Genomic DNA, 22,192 nt, shown 5'->3' with positions numbered 1-22,192 from the left:
CAATTTCACTTTGAAACCTGGTACAAGTAGCCACGACATCATGTACCAAACTTAGTTATTCGTGTACCCGCAGGTCTGTCTACGGTTGAGCAATTTCACTTGGGATCCTACCGATGACCAGAATCTTGACATCAAACTAGTCGGTATCGCTTAACTGGAATTCGAAGTCTTCGGATTTCGAATACAGACAGATCATCGACTCGATGAGTACAGGATGTAGCTTTTCGATTGACTAGGAAACTTGTGAACTTCAATCGCTCTTGGACAGTTTTGCAAGACTTTAGGGTTGTGGCAGAAGGTTCAACACAGTTCATTTGACGAACACATCTTTCATAATCAACATTCGTAGAAACCAGCAAGGTCGAACTCTTGGCTCTATCGATGCATTAATGTGGATGAAAGGATTCGACAGATCGTGATCTAAGAGGACAGTGCCTACCTAATATCGTTAGAAGATAAAGAATCGTCAATCCCTGTAATTTGCCGCACGATCGAAAGATCCTGAAAGTCAATGTCATATCGACGATCACTGTAGAACTCTAGCGATCCTTTACGGATGTTAATTAACCTCAGCATCGATGCGGAAACACTCGTCATTGCAGTTTCTCCGAGTTCGAAGCCGAAGGTGTTTCAGGTATGAAACGAAGCTGATTATGCGAATGAGTTTGCGAAAGACGTCGGTACACCTGATGCATTAATGGTGAAAAGCGCAGGACGAGACCACCAGCGCCGTCGGATGGTCAGCGGCAGGCATACTCGGTGTGAAAAGGACATTAGCGTTGCGGTTGGAGTTCGACGTGGGTGACAGTGAGCGTTGGTTAAAGACCCCTGACCTCGAAAGTACTTCCCACCATTCGTCCGGTAGCAGGACGCTGGGTTCTTAGGGGTTCGGAAAGTGGTGGCCGATTCACTTTGCCGCGGCTACTCCAGCTTCTCGGGAAATGCGAGTGCAGACAGTGGTCGATGTCCTGGTCCATGGTTCGCTGCATCATCCGTCGCTTCGGGGCGTTGACAGAAGGACACTGTGCACCCTGGTTCGGTGTCAACCACGCCGGTGAGCATTGTTCGCCTTTCGAGACATTTGTTACCATTTAGGACCTCACACGGCAAGGGAAACCCCCCACTAAGATAGGGCCGAGCCGACGCTCGAGCTAGATTTATAACTTTTACTCTCCTAGGCTTCTTTCTATCCCCCATTCATACGCCGATTGGACACGCGAGAAACCCAACGCTCCAACTCATAGCCGAGAAACGTCACCGCGTACCTCGATGCGGCTATTTATTTAAAACCATGTTTCCGAACCGGATCTGAAAATCTCGCTGATCCTAATTCCTCGTTTGTTCATCGGGTTTCAAAGTTTCTGTTCAACTGGTAGCCAAAAATTGACGCCTAAATATCGACAACCTCTTCTTTCGTCTTTCCCTAATTCCCCAATTTTCTAGTGTAACATCGCAAAGCGGAGTGTCCATTTTTTTTGTCCGTTAAAAAATAGGGTACACAAAATTCAAAGCTCGTTTTATGATTCACAAATCCATTTTCTGGCACTTATCCTCAAAAGTTTACCCAGAAAATCACCGAGACTGATTTGATCGAAGTTGAAGGAAGAGTGAAGTTTTCGACGAAGACGATTAAAGAAAACTTGCAAACGGCTATTATTTTCGATTATAAAACCATTGAATGATTATTCATATTCGTAAATATCCTAAATACTTGAAGCACGACTCGATCAATTCGGGTGGACTTTTGATAGTAACTCAAGTAATTGATGGAAATGATTCATCGGATTTCTTTGAATATTTATCACTTCTAATTAGAACATGGAAAGTATTTTTTTTTTACATTGGAATGATGTTTGCTTGTATCCTAACTTCCGGGTGAACCAACTAACCAATTTGGATGACTTTAGACGTGAAAATCATGTGTTCAGTGAAGATGATTGAGGAAATTCTACTTTTCAACTCAAGTATTTTGCTAAAATGACTCTACCTTAGCTTTTTTTGTACTTTACGCACCGCTAGTTATAACTGCGACGAAGCTTCCTTAGTCTTCCTTAACCCCGATTTCGTTCTTTCGAAAAAATTTTCAGCCTCGAGTATCGGTCGAAGAGGGAAGAGCGTTTTCCCAGCAGGGATGCTGACGAGCATATTCCGGGATGACGATGCTCCGAAAGAGATATTTGCTCTGCTCTCCGCAGGCCACCACAAATTGATTACACGCATCTTTTCACGCGATCCCATTCAGCCAATCAGGCTCCGTTCATCCGTCCATCGACGAGGGTTTATTGATTGTGTTATATGCCGCATCAGGTATCAATTCCCGCGCTCGCATTCTCCGATGCGTGTTCCAGGATTTTCCAACCGCCGATCGTTACCGAGACTCGAATGAGCTTGCGAATATCCCGCGAGTAACGAAACAAGGACTGCTCGATGCTCGCAGCGAGGCGCGACTAATTGACACCCTCGAAAAGCGTTAACAAGCTAATAACACCCGGCGCAAAACGACTCGGAGCGGCGATGGCGGCGGGATGAGGGAACGGGGGACTCGGGGAAATTATAATCTATAAAGCATTTCGTCGAGTGCCGCCCCCCGAGAGTTCTCTCATTACAAGTCCAACATATGGGCTCCTAAACGATCCAAGGGTCCCATCGCGGCCCGGCGTCGGGACTCGGGACTCGGGATTCGGGACTCGGGGAGAGGAGGAGGAGCGCGATGGAAACGCAACGCAACTCGGAGAAGAAGCGGGCCCAACTCAGAGAGGACCGCCGGTGTCAGAGGGCGCGCGAAGGAATGCCGAAGGTGTTGAGGACCCCGCTGCTCTCTAACGCTCTGCCACGAAACTACGTCGAGGAGGAACGCACCTGGCCCACGGATCAGGGGGCCTTGTCCCTCAAGATGAGAAAGGGTTCTATATCTATCTCTGTATTCTTTTATTAGGCTCCGACCTCCGGGCACCTATTTTAATTTACACCGATAGTATATGTAATAACGATACCGCCGGCTCAAACTCATCGCGAAAAATATACAACGTTCTTGCTCGCTTATTCAATTACCTTGATCAGAAATACGTAGAAATGTTTGAAGAAAAAGCTCAGTGATTTCTGGAACTTTAAGAAGCACCGGTAATGGGGCCAAATACTATCTTTCTTTTTCATCAGGTCGTATTTTTTCTAATTTCAATTGCACAATTGATTTATAGCTCATCCGATGGATTGAAATTATCAGAGTTATTACGTCATCCGTCCTAAGGTATATCCATATATATATATATATATATATATATATATATATGTAGCAAAAATAGTGAAGTTTAGCTGCTTATAAGATCTTCAACAATAAGAAAAATTTCATTTGTTACAGTAACTAGGAAAATTCAGTAAAACAGGTATCGTTGAAAAAACTGTTTGAATATTGTTGGAATTACGAAAAACGAGGTACGTTTAACCATTTTGCGCTATCGTCGATCCTTTTTTGGTTATTGCAACGCAAAATCAGTTTGTGAGGTTTAATCTACTTTTTTAGTTAAATAAGACTTTAACGTCAATTTATTGTTGCACAAGCATTAAATTTTCCCAACCGTTACAGGAAAATATAGTAACAGTGATCGTAATGAGAAAGAATAGTAACGGATACTAGACTTTCCGGTAACAGCTAGAAAACTAATTTTCATTTTCTACCTAGAACCATAGTTTTCGATTGTTGTAAAAAATGAAAATAGTTGAGGACTGAATGGTAACCGGAACTACAAATTTTTCTCAATGAAATCTTACTTTTAACGACGAAGAAAAATTGCAACGCAATTATTTGTAGTTGGTAGTGTAACAAACGTACTTGACAAAATTCCAAATGAAAATTCAGGATGAAAGCTGATTGAATAACGTAATTGCAAGAGAGAAATTAACAAATCATGTACCACTTTTCATAAAAACGGGGTTTGTTCAAATTCTATCTTTAATCTGACGTCAATTCTGAATTTAAAATACTTTACTTGGCTATCGCCACAGGGTGAAAACCGACTAAGTTTCTTCTAAAAGATCATTTGTTCACTTCGATACATTATCGTGTATCATCAGTTCCCGATGATAGAAAACGATTGCGAGACCGTGACTGGATTCGACCGTTTCTCTCCATTTATCAAATCGACACCGGCCGCCTATAAAGCCCCGGTGACAATTCCTAGCGTAGAGTAGCTTTCGAGGAGGATTGACGATCGACTAATCAGAATTCAAAGTTCGGTGGATCCGAAATATAATGAGCTTCGAATTCCTGAACTCCATCGAAATAATACCCATAACCCACGTGTCTATACGCGTACATATACCTATAATGTGAGATTCGACGAGTCTTCGTTACACACACACGCGTAAAATCCAAATCGTACAAATACGATGCGGTGAAGCTACACCGATTCCCGCTTCTCTTTTCCCCCGCTCATCGTTTCCCCCGTTTTAGGGCGTGAACAGCGTGAATACATTAACCACGCACAAGTCGGCATAGCAATACGCACACACACACACACACACACACACACAGTCGTACAGGTAGGTGGAGACGATTGGAAGAAAAAAGAAAAATGAAATAAAAAAAAAAAAAATTGTAGAAACAAAAAAAAAACAAAAAAAAAGGAAAAACGGGAGTTGCCTAAGCCGCGGCAAAGTTTCCTCTTATCTACGTGCGCGTGCACAATGTAAAGCTGCAGAAGTATGTGCATACATTTAACGCATTGGAAACACACAGAGAGACGTGCGTAGGATCGAAGCCGTGTGTCGAAGAAGAAGAGGAGTAGAAACGGAGGGTTAAGATTTGGGCTCCTCGTCCATAATAATAACGGCGGGCGGGAGGCGGGCGGCACATCTTTGGCGGCATCAACATCTGTAGGATGACAATCGAGAGAATGGAAGAATAGTTGTGGGAGACAAGTTGTGTCTTCAATAAAGGTGACGGCCTCTTTAAATTCTTGTCACTTTGACTTCCTCGCTCGTGAAGTCCAAAGGACGCCGAAAGATGTTTGGCAATATTTCACCTACCGAGGTACTATGCAACTCTCACAATGCCCCGGCCGTTTTTCGTTCGATGCCGAGAGAACTAACCCGGGACACACCTGTCCGTTTCCGCATATTGATATCGCGGACCGCGTAGTTGCGCAATTCTTACTCTTATCTATATTCACCTTAATTTTCACGTTTCGACGACGACAATGTAACCGACCTATTCAACAGTCCTGTTCTTGTTCTCATTATTCTCCTTTTTCACACTACCGCGGACATTCGAACGTACCGCATGACGTACCTACCAAGCAGACGCAAAAATTCTTCGCAAATTTCGTTGGGCTCGAACTCCGCTTGTTACAAATCGCGAAAGCTACTTCACATCTGGCTATTTACAACACTGGACAACAAATATTCACCTTTTCTACGTAACGTGAAAACTTTTGAACGATTATGTTAGGAACAGGGTTTAGTACGATAGAATTGATATTGAAATATTTTAGATACGAATAGTTTTAATGTAATATGATTTTTTGTTTATTTTTTTTTTTATTCTTTGCAAATATGCAGTTCTTATGAACAAAAATCAGGTTATATATAGTGTTACATTAGACTGGTGAATGAAATATTGTAACAAGGCAGCTGATTACTAATTTTGAAATACCTATCTGTCCTCATTATGAAATCATATTTACCTATTTTGATTCGATCAGGTCTAATTTTTGCGTTACAGCTACTACCAGTAAAATTGAACGTTTATCGTTTTGACTTACCATTTTTGATTCAAGGTTTTTTGTTATTTATTGTAAACAACTGGTATTTGTTCTAAATAACAAAACACCTTGAATCAAAGAAGGTAAGTTAAAACGATAAACATTCAATTTTACTGCCGGTATTTGTGACACAAAACCTGGACCTGAGCGAATCAAAATAAATATGGTTTTATAATGAGGATAGATTATGGGTATTTAAAAATTATCAAGCACCTTCCTTGTTACAAAATTTTGTTGACCAGTGTATTTTGCAAAGTCTAATATACGATCGTTACGTACATACCTATACCGTACCGCATGTTACGTACAATATGGGCAAGTTTCGGGCTATTTTCACATGGATAACTCATCTGACTCGAGGCTTATTCCATTCCAATATAATAACGCGGCGGCGGCGGCTCGTTTCAGCGGGTCCAAAGTTCCGCGTGACTTTTGACAAATGTGTAGTCGTTTAAGAAGCAAGTTTCACCTCAAAGAGGTTCACCGCTGGGAAACCCCGCGCCCAACTTCGGCCCCCCGTCTCCTGGGCCATTGTCAATTCTGTACAACTGCGGAACAGGTAGTACTGTGAGACGGAGTAAACAGGAGCCTTAGGAGCGCCGTAGATTTTAGAAAATTCTTTCGGCACTCCTTTGAGAAAACCGCCGCGCAAGAATCGATCGCGTATAGAGGTATGCCACTCCTGCGGATGAACGCTGCGGAAGAAAAAATGGCCGCGGTTTGACCCCCGGGCGATTCAGGCCTCTTATCTGGAATTATGCATCGATCAAAGGTGCACGCCCGGGTTTGGCGACTTTCATTAGCCTGCACCTATCGACAGTTGCATCACAAGACGTGCGGCCTCCCTCTCCTCGTGCTTGCAGCGTAATTTATACCCTCGAGTAATCTCCGTGCGATCTATTATACCTTCACCGAACAATACACGCTGCGGAAATTTTTCCGTTCATTTGACGCAGTTCCAATTTTATACACTTACAACGACGTTTTCCAGCTGTTCGTTGTCGCGTTAAACATTTTTGCTTACTTACATGGAATTGAAGGAGAAGAACATGAAAAAACACCCATGTATCCTCAACTCATTCAAGTCTCATCAGTTTTCCAGTTTTCTTACTATTCGGTGACCGATTACTTCGAGAAATCGTACACGTTACAAGTGTACGCTAAGAGAAATTTTTAGTTCCGGTTACCGCTCAGTCCTTGAATGTATTCATTTTTTATAACAATTGGAAAATATAGTTCTAGATAGAAAATGAAAATCAGTTTTCTAGCTGTTACCGGAAAATCTAGTATCCGTTACTATTCTTTCTCATTAAGATCACTGTTGCTATATTTTCTTGCAACTGTTGCGAAAATTTAATGCTTGTGCAAGAATAAATTGACTTTTGAAGCCTTATTTAACTAAAAAAGTAAAATAAACCGAACAATCTGATTTTGCGTTGCAAATACCAAAAAACGATCGACAATAGCGCAAAATGGTTAGGCGTACCTAGTTTTTCGTAATTCTGACAATATTCAAACAGTTTTTTTTAACGATACCTGTTTTACTCAATTTTTCTAGTTACTATGACAAATGAAATTTTTCTCAGTATACAATCCGATGTCGAAATCTCATTAATTCGTGCCTGTATTCAAGCACAGTGAGTTCAAGCAGCTGTTACACGAACTGGCAAGATAAGCGCGGTATTCATCCTTGGAAGTGCATTATCTATTATCTACCAATGCCTGAGCGATGTTTGCGAATACGTCAATAATCTGCGAGGCGCGTATTGTGACCGGGGCAATTGAGCATGGCCTCAAATTCCACTTTGTGAGAAATCAAACGTGTACCAAACAGAGGTTGAAGCAACAGCACGACGAGCATCAATAGCTGTCTTAGGTTAATTCCGTAGGCAAGTCCGCGTCTTCGACAATGGCTGGACAATAGCTACGGGATGCTTCGGTGTAACTGAGCATCGGAATAAAGGGACAAACGGTCACAATGCCGGGAGTCGACTTAGCTCAAATATTTGCTGGACGGGGAATATCGGAGAGATTGGTAGTCCAATCTCGTTTCGCTGTTTTCGGGCCCTCGTAAGCTCAGCGCAAGCTCAATCGCCCGTGTAAGCGTCCTACGTCCGCAATGGATACAGACACATTCTCTGCGAATTTAAATGGCACAAAGGGGAACGGCATTAAACGGCCACTAACGTCGGCCTCCGCCTAACATAATAGCGTTCGAAACACTCGATTTCTACTCAATCCTTGTAACCACGACTGGAAAAGAACAACCCTCGAACCTCCATTGAACGAGACATTTGTATCGACATGGCTTACGCGGGGATGATCAGCCCTCTTCAAGTATATTCCATAGACGTACAGTCTAGCTAAAGGAAAATATTGGAACTAACGAATTAGAAACTGAAGATTAGACAGACTGAAATCGAAGCTCGGCAGGTTTAATTGGACTAAAATTACACGCAAAAACCTACTTACTTAAACTTTGGAAGCCACAAATATTGCAATATATTTCGCAATGTCAAAGGAACGTGATTTTATAAATTGGAGCTCATTTTCCTCCTGAATATTTTCCACGCCAATTGCTATAATAATGTCATTATGAAATATTCATGGATTTTTCTATACGGCAAAGGCTTAATGTTCAAAATACATTCATTGCACAGAATTCATTTCCTTCGTCGAAAAAATTGTAGAATAGCGTAATTTCTTAAAAATTTCTTAGTAGTCGGTCCCTTTTTCTACGACACATCTACACTGACTCAAGTTGCATCCTTCAACCTCGAATTGTTAAACAACATTTTGACCATACTGTACTTTTGATAGGACACATTTTCAAATCCTCCAGACGCGTGCCTTTCCGCGTATACTCGCTTCAATTCCAACGCAGTGTAGAAAAACCTTCTCACGGAATCTCATGAATCACAATAGGTATTCACGCTCAATTGCACGCGCTAACATAAAAACGCATGGACGATTCTATTCTGGCAAAAAAGTTCTCCATTTTTTAAGGTCTGCACGTCATTGCCGTTTAATTTCGAACGAGATTCAGGCAATTTTCAAATCTTGCAAACAGTACATTAGATTATACGTAGCCCATCACGAATCGTTCCGAGGTATGTTCATGTACCAGCCAACTACCAAACGGCGATGAACCACCATCGACGTATCTGGAATAATTTTATGCCTGCAAAATGGCGGACAGAAAGCGCGGCTCACGCAGTGCGCAAGATGGTGATCGGGTTTACGATGGCTTTATGGATAACTTAATGGCCATGCAGGTACCGAGCACATACGGATTTCATTTCGTGTGAACGCATGCGGAGTTATTAGGAGAGCGATAAAATGCCTTGGAGCGCGGCCCGCAAACGTTCCAACGTCCTTTATGATCCACGATCCATTCCATGGAGCTCACACAATCCACCTCGCCTCAAGACTCCATACCCTCCCTAATTTTTAGCCACATACGTAAAAAATAAATCGGAATTCCGGTTCCGCGTTATACTAGTGAAAAAAAAAAATGTAACTCACCTTAAGTGTATTCCAGACTGGAAATTGGGGCATCACAGTTCCTGGTAGTTTCGTAGAGAAGTGATCCAGAAGCTCGAAGAATCGTTCCAAGGATTCCTCACCCGTCTGAAAATTCACAATTTCATAATTAGGGATTTTTGTACGGCTGAGAAATCGTCGGAACTTGCAGTAGAAGTCGTACAATAACATAGGAAATTTCGACTCGTCATCCGGAGCTTTTGCTTCAAGTCTGCGTAACTGCATCTACTACTGTACCGTTGATCTAATTTGGTAATGACTCAATTCTCGCGTCGTTAGTGGAGCAGGTCCGATCGAGATAAGATCGCGCGGAGCCGTTTGAAGAAACAATCGAGTATGTATTATTGACCGTCATCGATCGTATAACCGAGTGATAAATGGTCTTGATCAGGGTACACAAAGGCCACCCAGGACCCGCTCGAACTTTGGTAATGGGTGACTTATGGGTCCGCTCATCAATACTTCATTCACCGCCGGCAACTGCAGACCGGCCGTCGAGTCTTCGGATGATCGGGCAACTCTCAACGATTTATTGATTATTAATTACCGTTATTTGAGAGCCTCCTTAGAGTAGCTCCGCAAGATGTTGACCGAACGGTGTACAGATTTCAAATCCAAACCGCAACTCCGGGGTCCGGGACCAACATAATATTGGATTCCTGTTTCCTCATTGTCTGCTCTTTGGGAAAAATCGGCCACTTGAGAGTTTCATAATAATAATTTGTTCCAGGTCGTTGTGGCGACGATTCGGACACCGAAAGCGAACCCGGTATCCCCTTGAAACGCAAGCAGCGAAGAAGCAGAACAACCTTTACCGGTGATCAGTTGGAGCAGCTCGAAGCCGCCTTCCTCAGAGCCCAATATCCAGACGTCTACGCGAGGGAAGAACTGGCCCAAAGAACGGGCCTGACGGAAGCTCGAATCCAGGCAGGTCTTCCAGTGATAAATTTTGCACGGATCTTCGAAACGTCCGCGTCGTTCGAAACCGCAATTCAAAATGTGAAGCACACTAACTTCTCACCATTCAATAAACGTCATCGATTCCTCTTCACAGGTCTGGTTCAGCAACCGTCGAGCTCGTCTCCGGAAGCACGCTGGAAGCATAGCTCACTCGGTGGCGAGTCTGCCTTTGACACCGTGCCAGTACACGGGGTCACACGAGCTCTCGCAGATCCCACAGGTTCCGCAAATGCCGGTCGGTATTCCCCAGGTCCCAACCTCGCTCCATCAAGCATCGACTAGTCTTCATCAGGTCCCCGGCGGGGTTCCCCAGGTACCAACGAGTATGGGCCCGGCTTTGGGACACTCGGCATCGCTCAGCGGGCACCTCGGATCGCTTCCTGGACACGTCAATTCCATGCAGATGAGCCAGTCCTCGTCACCTCTGCAGCCTCCGGCTGCCCACGCGGCGCCTTCTTCCGTCAGTCATAATCCAGGTGAGTTACGGGAAAACCGAAAAGTTCCCCGACTTTCACCCTTAGCATCGACTTTACGCCCCGCTTTACGTTTTCTGTTTATCAGGAAACTCCGACTGGTCTCGGGCCCAGCTGGGATGGGGTCAGTTCAACCAGTTTCAAAACAGCGAGTACTCCGCACATCCTGGAGGACATCACTCCACCCAACCTGCCCATCCTGGACACGTGACTCACGGCGTTCAAGCCTCCGTCGCAAGCGAGTGGGTTGGCTATGATCAGGGATACGAGTATTCTCAGGCCCAGGCTCAGGCCCAAATCAACTATCATCGTAGCGTCGGCGGGATATTTTAGCGAAGAAATAAATTCATTGTACATAAGACGTATACGCGTTCGAAATCGCAGATACTATATATATTGTAAATGGCATATATATATGCATACATAGATAGATAGACAGAATTATATGAAACATTATAGGTGTATATAATAATAATACTTATTATTATATAAACAAAGAAAACACTATTCTTCACTCCGTGATTTATGTCCTTCCTCAAACCCTTGAATTCCTTAAAATGAACCAACGAATGACTTTCATATTACTGAGCTAGTTTAACTGCGACTAATGGTTTTGCGCAATACGGCATACGTCTTCTTGACTTTTTAGCAATACACCTTATACCTCCGCGTCAAATAGATAGATAATGATAGAGGACGAAACTAGAAAAACATGTTTGCTATTACTGCATGTTATCTATTTGTTCAGTTCTCGGAACAAGTGGGAGCTCTAATCTAATGAAAAAAAGCTGGACTGAGTGTTGATAATTGTTTAGATAAAAGGCTGTGACACTTGTCGTATGAAACTAGTAACTCATTCGCTTGCTGAATGTTTTTCTTCTTTTTTTTTTCTCAATGAAATAAAAACAGTCTGACCAACAAGAAGACCTTTGTCATTTCCGTTACAACAATTGTCGCAACAGATAAATCCATCACAATTACAATTTTGGGTATAACAATTTACGTGACGGAACACCGTGCCGGTATTATCAATTCGTCAAGTGTGAAAGTGGGGTATAAACTGTTGTATAAACGTCACGAATCTTTTCCTTAAAACAGCTGAAAGCTTGCAGTAGTGCATAACGATGATGTCAATTCAGTTGGAAAACGTTATCAGATTAATTTACAACCGGTAGTGAATTATCTGTCGTATACGGTGCAGATTGTCAAATGCGATACAAATATTTACCCGTGATTTGTTGTTCGAGTGGTAAAACGGGGTCATAATCAATGAGAGTATAAAAATCCAGCGATACTGATGTTATATATACAACAACTCGAATCGCGGAAGTCAAATACGGAGAAACGACGCTTCACTGTCGACTGGCGCCATGAAGACCTTAATCTGTGTCGCTGCCTTCTTGGTAAGTTATAGTTGGTCCCGTCGGAAATTCTTGATGACGATCAAGCCGCGGATATAGCAGCTTCGAAAAAGCACAGAAGCTTGTCAAAATTTTGAACCATCTCGCACGTTGATTCCTTAGGTAATTTGCGAAGCTGGTCATCCGAATCTGAGCTTTCTGCGAGCTTTGGTACGAGGCGAGGATGGCGTTTCAAGAACCGACTTCCCGGCGTACGAAGACAAGTGCACGAAGATCCGAGAATGCATAAGTTGTTCCGAAGCGAAGGTGTGTTTGCCGAATGGCGAGCCGATTGGGACGGTGAATTGCTCCGTCTGGAGCCCTTCGACGCCATTCTGCGACCCGGAGAACGGTCTTTGCACCTCTGAGGAGCCCTCGAGCTGCGCGGAGAAACAGAGACCGTTCCCATGTCCGCCCCAGGATGGCACCTATCCGGACCCGGAGGACTGCGGGCGGTTCCACTACTGCGTTGGTGGCAAGGATACGACGATAGTCTGTCCGAAGAGGAACGTCTATGACCACAGTCAAGGGACCTGCAAGCTTCGCCGACGGCTGTCTGACTGCGTGGAATTCAACTGCGTCCACAGAGAGGGCGAGGACATTTTGTATCCCGAGGATGATCGCATCTGGGCGACTTGCGCCGCTGGCAAAGCTTACATCATGGGTCGATGCAAGGAGTACGAACGGTACGACATCGCCCTCAGGAAATGCTCCAGGATCTGCAGGGCTGTTGAGAACCAGCCGATCGAGGGCGAGTGCGGTAGCTACATCAGGTGTGCTGAGGTTGGAATTGGGCAGTTGGAACCCGTAAGGTTCCCTTGTCCACCTGGCCAAGGCTTCGATACTGGTAAGAAAGTGTGTAGCCCGAGCGTTTCTTGCTCTGCTTCATCCGGTAGCGAGGAAAGTAATGCTGGTAATGAGGACGGCGAAAAGGATGAGGATGACGAGGTCGATGCTGAGGCTGGTGGTTCGCGGTTACTCTCTTTCCGCATCAACAGTTCTGGCAATTCGAACAGTAATAACAACGTTTCGAACGGAGATGACAGCACGAACGGTAATTTAATCAATGGTAACGGTAACGGGAATAATACGAATTCCGGAAACGTTGGATCAGCCGGTCGGTCTGTTATTGCTTCTCGTATCATCAACAACTCGGGGAGTAATAACACGGACAACAGTATTGAAAATGGTGACGATAGAGTCGGCGGAAACCTCGTGAATGGTAACAACAACGGAAATTCAGTAAACTCGGAGAATGTAGGATCCGGAAACCAGAATAGGATAGCATCTCGAATCATCAACAACTCGGGGAGCAACAATGTTAAGAACAATGTCGAGAACGGTGACGATAAAGTGGCAGGAAACCTCGTGAACGGTAACAACAACGGAAATAAGGAAAGTTCGGGAAACGTCGGAACTGGAAATCAGAATAGAATGGCATCTCGAATTATTAACAACTCGGGGAGCAACAATGTTAAGAACAATGTCGAGAACGGTGACGATAAAGTGGCAGGAAACCTCGTGAACGGTAACAATAACGGAAATAAAGAAAGTTCGGGAAACGTCGGAACTGGAAATCAGAATAGAATGGCATCTCGAATTATTAACAATTCGGGGAGCAACAATGTTAAGAACAATGTTGAGAACGGTGACGATAAAGTGATAGGAAACCTCGTCAATGGTAATAACAATGGGAACAGTGAGGACTCCGGAAACGTTGGATCCGGAAATCAGCACAAGGCTGAACCTCGAATCATCAGCAACTCAGGAAGCAACAACTGGCACAATCAGGTTGAGAATGGAAATGGTAGGGTGACCGGAAATCTCGCGAATGGAAATAACAATGGGAATAACAACAACTCGGGGAATGTTGGTACCGGAAATCGTGACCGCCGATCGGTACTGGTCCGTATTAATAATTCCGGTAACGAGAACAGCGTCAACAACATTGTCAACGGAAACGACGAAAGCAACGGTAACCTCATAAATGGTAACGACAACTCGGGGAATAGTAACGACGGAAATATCAGTTCTAGTAATCAAAATGGTCCGTCTTCTCGGATCAATAATTCGGGGAACACCAACGCGAACAACAGCATTGCGAATGGAAACGATAGTTCTAACGGAAATCTGGTGAACGGAAACGGCAACTCGGGAAATCATAATAATGGGAACGTCGAGACTGGAAACCATGGAAAATTGGTTTCGAGGATAATTAATAACTCGGGAGACAGGAACAGCAAAAATGATATCACAAACGGCGACGATGTCGTCGTGGGCAACCTCATCAACGGCAACAACAATGGGAACAGTCATTATTCGGGGAATACTGGATCCGGTAATCAGCATGAACCCGCCGCTCGCATCAATAATTCCGGAAACGACAACGCGAACAACAGTGTTGCCAACGGGAATGACAGCAACAACGGAAATCTCGTGAACGGAAACGGGAACTCGGAGAACGGAAATTCCGGAAACATTGGGTCTGGAAACCAGAGAAGATTTGCTTCGAGGATAATAAATAACGCGGGGGACAACAACAAGGACAACAAGGTGGCGAACGGCAACGACAGCGTGGGCGGAAACCTCGTCAACGGAAACAACAACGGGAACAGTCATAATTCCGGGAATACTGGATCTGGCAATCAGCACAGAATGATTTCTCGCATCAATAATTCCGGGAACAATAATGCGGACAATAACGTTGCGAACGGTGACGACAGCTCCAATGGAAACCTGGTTAATGGAAACAACAACTCCGCTAATACAAACACCGGAAATATTGGCTCCGAGAACCATCATCAAGAGACTACAGAATTCAACGATGATCAAGACCAAGGATCAATTACCGAAGAGCAAGCTTCCGGTATGTTAGAATCGATCCACAAACTGGCGGAATGGTTGAGAGATAAGATCTCTGACCGGAACCCACCGGAAAGCGATTCTTCAAACTTGTTACCAACGGGGGAGATTGTGGATGAAGATTCGGAGTCTTAGGATCAAAGAAGACGGGAGTCATTCCTTAACTCAGGCTTCAATCGCTTCACGACACACAAGAATTATGATTTCATAAAACGAGGCGCATGAATGTATTGTTTCTTTTAATATTAAGATCGTAGATGTAGATTCAGAATAAAATCATCCTCCTGAGCGCAATGTAGAAACCAAGAGAAAATAAAAAAAAAAATTGTTTACAATGAGACGATAAAGAAAACAATAGAGATGCTTATCCTGTGACGTAATTATTGTTGTACATTAGAAGTAACGCTGAATCGATCCTACCGGTTGGCAAATTACTCACTACGAATAATACTAGCTGTAAAGATAACGAAACTTTTACTCACCGTACGTTGGCAACGCTGTCGGTGTGCAGCGATCGATGGATCAGGTCAAACTTCTGAAGTTACCATCTGCCAGTCATCTACCGGTTAAATATGAGCTGCGCACCGCACGCTTACTCGTAGATGCACGTCGCATTACTGGCGTGTGGAATACTGTGAAACTGATCGATCGCACCCGTTGAAACGTGTAGCCTAGGTAGCGCCATCTGACTGATTCGGAATTTGTAAACAACATTCGGTTAACAAGTGCTATAGCAGATCGTCGAACTCACAGTGCGATATACCGACTGGAATCGTTATGATCGTCATCGTGGCTTTTTGGTTTTTTTGTTTGTGTTGGTTTCTTTACTGGATACGTGTGATGTGCATACCGAGATCCGATTGTTGTATCACAGTATTCAAGTATCCGGAAATTCATGGAATCTGTAATTCTCGAGCGGCATTTAAATTCTTCGACTTCCTTCATCTTGATGATAATGACCATACGACTTTTGCCATCACGAAAATAATATACAGCGTGCATAGAAAGGATTGCTGTGATTAAAACGGATAATAAAAGGTAAGCGACTCGGAGGAAAAGTTTCACTCAACCGACTGTTTTTTAAGGTATGGGTTTCGTCGACAATTCCAATACCTATGAAGAAATTTTTTTTAAACTATCCCTTTTGTTTGGTCGAAACTTCTTCAATTCGAAGTTGCTTCGGATTTTCGTATTTGCTTCAATGATCTAGGATGGGAGTCCTACGTCTATTATGAATTTTAGAAATGAGAACTCACAATGATTGAGCTGTCGAATCGTAATTATCATTTCTTACTCATATGGGAAAAGCCTGAGGCATAAAAACCCATGACGTTATAGCGATCTTATTTCACATATATTATCGTTGCGTGTAAATCCTATCATTATGTGATATCAAGTAGGCCTAATGTAAACGTACGTCGCCCGCTTGACTCACATCATCGCAACCTCGCGTATATGATACGTTGTTTTTCGCATTATTATCGTGTATCTGTACCGGGGGGATCTTGAGCCGTTGCCGTTCTCTCGATCTCTATGACACGAACTATTTTCGTCAACCTCGTTAGGTTGGATGTGTATCGACCTTAGGCCTTATCGTGAGCGTGTTTTCCGAAGTGCGTCGTTCCGACGACTGATTCCAAATTCGCACGCGCGCCTGCTCACTCGTCGGCGAGAAATCAGGCATCAGTGCTGCCACGAGCCGAGATCACGGCGATCTCGAGAAACTACGATGGTGCGATATCCAAACGACCTTGAGTGCACCAAACACCTTCATTTCGGTATGTTTTCTAGTCGAAAAGTGCAGCTAAAATAATTGATAAATATGCGCGTCATTTTCGTTACCGTTTCTAATTATATAGGCTATTCAAGATTAATTTTTTTCTCTGGCAAAAAGTATCCATGTTTCTACAATAGTCTGAAATGTCATGGTCAAAATAGTTAAGAGCAAAGTTGGGAAAAGCCGCGTCGATTGAGATCAAAATCATTGAAATCCGATAATTCGTTCTCCAGATATCGTTAGACAGAAATATCTGTTAATACTCCGTGAGGTTGGGTATAACAATTTGAAACATTGAGGTTTTCACCCCTCGTTTAAATGGTTTTCGCTATTTTCTCCCTTAATTTCGAAAATACGAGAATAAACATGTGATACTTCTTTACGCATTTTTTTATCCCCGACACCTTTTGTTGGATATATTTTTTGATAAAGTGATTAAGTTCCGAATGAAGCGGCTTGAGTGCTTCCGGATTCATATCTAAAAAGCACTACCTTTCATGCTTATTAACTGGTCCTATTACGTTTTCTGTCTCTTGAATAAGCTTCATCATTGGTTCTGTAGATACGAACTGCTATACTCCATTCCCGTAACTCAAATTCACACTGTGAAGGTTATTGTGCAATTCCAAGACTCGATAAATGCGACAAATATTAGCACCTCTGGTGTACTTGAGACATTTCAGAACACGCTGTCAAATTTAGAGAATTATAAATTTGTTCAAGTGTGCATCACCGGATAAAATATTCGAACTTGATACATCTGCCTCGTACATGAAACATCATGAAATATCGACAGGTGGCAGTTTCCACCTTGTCAAACTTGAAAAAAAATGCTTACAGGTGATTTCGCCCGTGGCCACGACTTTTGCTGCACTATAGAAAGTATCTAATTCTCTGTCTCAAATCGATCCTTCTGCCGCGAAACCCGCAATGCGCACTAAATATTCTATGACTTCGCACAGTTTGCATACCTCTTCGGACTCTTCAGGGTTCCATATTTTAGTCTTTAACATCATAAGAGGATAGTCAATGTCTCCATAATTTACTGTACCTGATAATAAAAAGACAATCTTTCAGGATATACTTATATCATACCCAACTCATATTGTATAAACATCAAAGCTTCCAATCGCTCAGCCATATCGTGAAAATGTAATATCAGTGACCATTATACAACTTAAAATTAATAATCCTCACCTGAAAATACAAAGATGTTGGACATGTCAAATACGCCAAACATATGCGAAAGTCAAGGGAGCACATCGTGCTGCCGTATAACTACGAGTGACATCGAGGCAGCATATTCATTTCTGGACGGAACCAGAACGAACGGCACACCAAACCGTCTCCATAGATTTTTGATTGCAATTCTACGTAAGTATGAAATCACCTTTCACATTGTATTACATCCAAAGACCTTTCTATGGGAGTTGAATATAATTATTGTGGACCCTGTGTCATGGGTTATTATTATTATTATTATTATTATTATTACATCACATGCATGTGTGCCGAACTTCAACAAGCAATAAAACTAGGCTTTCATCGACGAACAGACCTGTTTAACATCGTACGTTCTCATCAACCTCGTAACTAAACTGTAGAAATTACGGTTTAATTGAGAATGGCGGCGGTGTTCGAAATGAATCTGATACTGACCGCGATACTGGTATTTGCTGCCGAACTTAGAGTCCTGAACAAGTGGAATTACATCAAGATTCGCGGCAACGAATCACTGCCAAGTTACCTTAAAGCCGAGAGCTAGCCGAGAATCATTTTCCTAGTCCAACTACTTCCCTATCTTACCGTGTACAAGCTTGGTTTTATATCTCAAGATCGCGAGAATATTTTGGAATGAGAATTATATGGCTGGTGTTCTTGGCCCATACGACTTCAGTCTTAAAGCCTGATTGAAATGAGTCAAGTCGTCCGTATTTGTTGACTGTCAAAAATGATGAAAAAGACATTTTTTCTCTTCTGCTTCTTCTTCACGCCGGAGTACCTTGGGACACGATTGCGATTGAATGCGGTTCAAGTTTGAAGCACAGGTATTTGGCATCAAACTCTAGCCCCCTATCGATTTTGGCAGGAATCGAAATTCATATTCGGCCGGCATATCATCATCCCTTCAAAAAGCACCTCTGTTGCAAAAGCCTTTTGCCAAGTACATTAAAAATGTTGTCATTAGTTACCGTATGTGGTGGTAAGGCTAACAGGAAAAAATTTTAAACTCGACTTATCTGTTACAGAAATGGAGTACAACTACGGCTCGCCGGAAACCTGCAATGCGGGCCTTCTGGGGCCGAGTCTGGTCAATTTGTATAATGTCACCTCCTACTATTTCTTTCTGTCGATTCTAGAGACATTTGTGAGAAGAAAACAAGCAATCGCTCAAACCTGCGAACGCATCACACCTATCCATACCCCGGATGCCGAGTATGACTTCATCGTAGTGGGAGGTGAATTGATTTATAAAATAAACAGTTTTCACTTACAGAAAGGATTTCAATACGCATCGATGCTACGAGAGTTGAATAAAGTAGGGAGAACACCAGTGCAATAGCAACATGAACTATATGCTTCTATCGTTCACAGGCGGAGCAGCCGGATCTGTCATCGCTGCAAGACTGAGTGAGAATCCGTTCTGGAAAGTTCTGCTTATTGAGGCAGGCCCGGACGAACCAGTAGGTCTATCCATCCCTGGTCTTGGTTCTATTATATCTCGTAGGTGTACCAACAAATCCAGATATCCTGTTTCGCTTAGAAGTTCAAAAAATCTGTGAATCTTATTTTGATAGGATCATCTATCGAGTGGGGATACCAGTCGATAAACGAGAACTACGCCTGTCTCAGTTCGAATGGTAGCTGTCCGATCCCTGCAGCCAAAGCTCTCGGTGGAGGCATGGCGGAGAATGCAATGATATACCTACGCGGCGGCCCGTTCATATTCGATCAATGGGCTGCAATGGGTAACGAGGGATGGTCGTGGGAAGACGTCCTACCGTTTTTTAAAAAGTCCGAAAATAACGGTGATGTCGATAGTGTTGGTCGAGAGTATCACGGCACGGATGGACCGCTTTTTGTCGAAAGATTTCCGTCCAAGCCACTCCTTGCAAATGTAATACTCGAGGCAGCCGAAGAAGCGGGTTTCGGCGTCAGCAATGACCTCAACGGAAATGATAATATTGGCTTCGCAATAGTTCAAACAACGAGCCACCACGGTGCGAGACGCAGCAGCGCCGCAGCGTTTCTGCGGCCAATCAGACATCGCACTAATCTCCACATCACTCTGAACTCCACTTGCACGAGGGTCATAATCGAGAATGGACAAGCAGTTGGAGTTGAATATTACAAAGTGAGCTGGGAAATTGAAATTAATGAATTTATCAACATTTGATTTGTTTATTTCAAACGTCAACAATGGCAAGTGGCTGATCTCGATAAATTTTCCTTAGGTTGGCAATTTCTACACGGTACGCGCATCCAAGGAAGTCATCGTTTCCGCAGGTGCGATTGGGTCTCCCCATCTTCTACTGCTTTCTGGAGTTGGGCCGGAAGAAGATTTGAAATCCAAGGGAATCGACGTGGTCGAAGATTTACCTGGCGTCGGTTGCAATTTCCATGATCATATGATATACCAGGTTGCGTTCACCGTTAATGAGCCTGACGTCTACGATAGCAAGTGGGCTGCTCTTGCTGAGTACATCGGCTTTCAGACTGGGCCCTTGTCTAACAGCGGACTCAATCAAGTGGCTGGCGCCCTATCATCCGGGATTACTACACCCGACCTTCCGGACATTCATATAGTCATTGACGGTTTTTGTAACAGTTTCGAACTATGTGGAATGGGCGCACTCAGCAGTGACGGTAAACGCGAAATCGTGTTTTCGGCAGGTTACGAGCATCCGAAATGCAGAGGTACTTGTGACTCCCTGAACTCTTGCAACAAAATTCTACTACCCATAATTGAGGAATGGAGAACTACAAGCCCGCAAACCAACTGCAGATATTTTCTGTTCCAGGAAAAATCAGTCTGGCTTTATCGGATCCTTTTGAGTATCCTTCGATCTGGGTCAATTATCTCTGCGACCCTGACGACGTTGCAGGGGTTGTGAGAGCCATCGAGTATTCACTGGAATTGGTCAATACACCGGCCATAAAGGCCTACAACATGACCTTGGCCGAAACACCTCTCGAGGCATGCTCAAATTACACTTTTGCTAGCACGAAATACTGGGAGTGCGCAGTTCATCACAATGCTATTGGGGAATACCACATTTCAGGCTCCTGCAAAATGGGTCCGTCATCGGACCCACTTGCCGTTGTCGACCCTCGGCTCCGAGTCTACGGAATACAGGGACTACGCGTGGCGGACGCTTCTATTATGCCGCAGGTAAGTATCGAGATGACGTACTTCGATCCATTCGTTGATTTTGAAAAGAAGTAGATGCCTCACCTATGAGCACTGCCAATCATTCATAGAGACCGTTGACTGGCCGATGAGTGACCGTGGCATAACTTTACTTACAGGTGACTATCGCCAATACTGCAGCATCTTGCGTCATGATTGGAGAACGAGCTGCGCACATGATCAAGCAAGATTGGAATTATACGGATGCGATATAATATTTTTCATAATTCGTCACGATGAAACCTGTCCTCAGTAAAGACGCATTTAAAAAAATATATATACCTACCTGTTCATGATAATTGACTGTTGGAGGGGGAAAAACAACTACATTTGAAAGGATCAACCATCATCATATTCCACGTACCAATTTAATAAAGCGCACTTATGAGAACGTTCGTGCTGAAAATCGGCTATCAAGTGCAGATTTTCCTAAACTCGGGAATATCTCAGAATGGCCGACGACCGTTGGGCCTGAATTCCAAGTCACGTCTTGGTTATTGACGCTAACAGCGCAATGAGACTAAAGTCATGTAGATATGTCTAATTCTATAACTAGTCGAACATTTCCGAAATGTATTAATTTCTGTCTCGGTATCGTACGATAACTGTAAAACCTGTATGCTCACACACAAAGATTGTTCTATTAAAAAGAAAATTTACTTTCGCTCGTCAAAGAAAATATTCCAGAGTACATTCATCGGTACTATATGCTTCATGCTCAGAATCAGATACATCAATGACAATTTTAAATCTTGCTTACATACATCTTTTATTCTGCAGTTCAGAATTATTTACAGAATGGTGTACACACATCTCAGGTACAATCGTTATAATATACCGTGATGCATCAAAATGCCTTGATTCTTGATCAAGGAGTCACCAAACCGAAGCGAACATATGTAATGTTCATTAATGGATTTTCGGTGGCTCACTTTTTTTTTCAATGGATCTATGGACATTTCATGTGTCTCTGATCAGCGTATCGTTTGTATATCCTGTCACTCGCG

The 22,192-nt window shown here is 43.3% G+C and overlaps 3 protein-coding genes across 6 annotated transcripts in view; all 3 read left to right on the top strand.

The window, feature by feature from the left end:
• The window catches only part of LOC124300234 (protein gooseberry-neuro), a 22,562-nt gene extending 11,387 nt beyond the window's left edge, over window positions 1-11,175 (top strand). Inside the window, exons 4-6 of the mRNA XM_046754077.1 lie at window positions 10,033-10,229; window positions 10,357-10,738; window positions 10,824-11,175. Of these exons, the coding sequence (XP_046610033.1) occupies window positions 10,033-10,229; window positions 10,357-10,738; window positions 10,824-11,068 (824 nt within the window). The 3' untranslated portion in view covers window positions 11,069-11,175. The remainder of the gene's footprint in view (window positions 1-10,032; window positions 10,230-10,356; window positions 10,739-10,823) is intronic.
• LOC124300217 (glucose dehydrogenase [FAD, quinone]-like) lies at window positions 792-22,192 on the top strand. 4 transcript variants are annotated; one of them, XM_046754038.1, is made up of 8 exons: window positions 15,755-16,035; window positions 17,986-18,148; window positions 19,024-19,233; window positions 19,370-19,498; window positions 19,573-20,129; window positions 20,230-20,692; window positions 20,797-21,167; window positions 21,305-22,191. In XM_046754038.1, the coding sequence occupies exons 2-8, from the start codon at window positions 17,986-17,988 to the stop codon at window positions 21,398-21,400; spliced, it is 1,989 nt and encodes a 662-aa protein (XP_046609994.1). In that variant the 5' UTR covers window positions 15,755-16,035; the 3' UTR covers window positions 21,401-22,191. The 4 variants fall into 4 exon arrangements, with proteins under 4 accessions (XP_046610018.1, XP_046609994.1, XP_046610002.1 ...); XM_046754046.1 differs by lacking the exon at window positions 15,755-16,035 and adding an exon at window positions 16,730-16,775 and having other exon boundaries at window positions 21,305-22,192; XM_046754062.1 differs by lacking the exons at window positions 15,755-16,035; window positions 17,986-18,148 and adding an exon at window positions 792-797.
• Window positions 11,994-15,182, top strand: LOC124300209 (putative uncharacterized protein DDB_G0286901). Its single transcript, XM_046754025.1, has 2 exons — window positions 11,994-12,138; window positions 12,259-15,182. The coding sequence occupies exons 1-2, from the start codon at window positions 12,106-12,108 to the stop codon at window positions 15,130-15,132; spliced, it is 2,907 nt and encodes a 968-aa protein (XP_046609981.1). The 5' UTR covers window positions 11,994-12,105; the 3' UTR covers window positions 15,133-15,182.

Source organism: Neodiprion virginianus, chromosome 1 (assembly GCF_021901495.1).
Source record: "Neodiprion virginianus isolate iyNeoVirg1 chromosome 1, iyNeoVirg1.1, whole genome shotgun sequence".
In the NCBI taxonomy this organism is placed as follows: domain Eukaryota; kingdom Metazoa; phylum Arthropoda; class Insecta; order Hymenoptera; family Diprionidae; genus Neodiprion; species Neodiprion virginianus.
The sequence above is the reverse complement of the archived record's forward strand: the minus strand, read 5'-3'. Positions and strand labels throughout refer to the sequence as shown.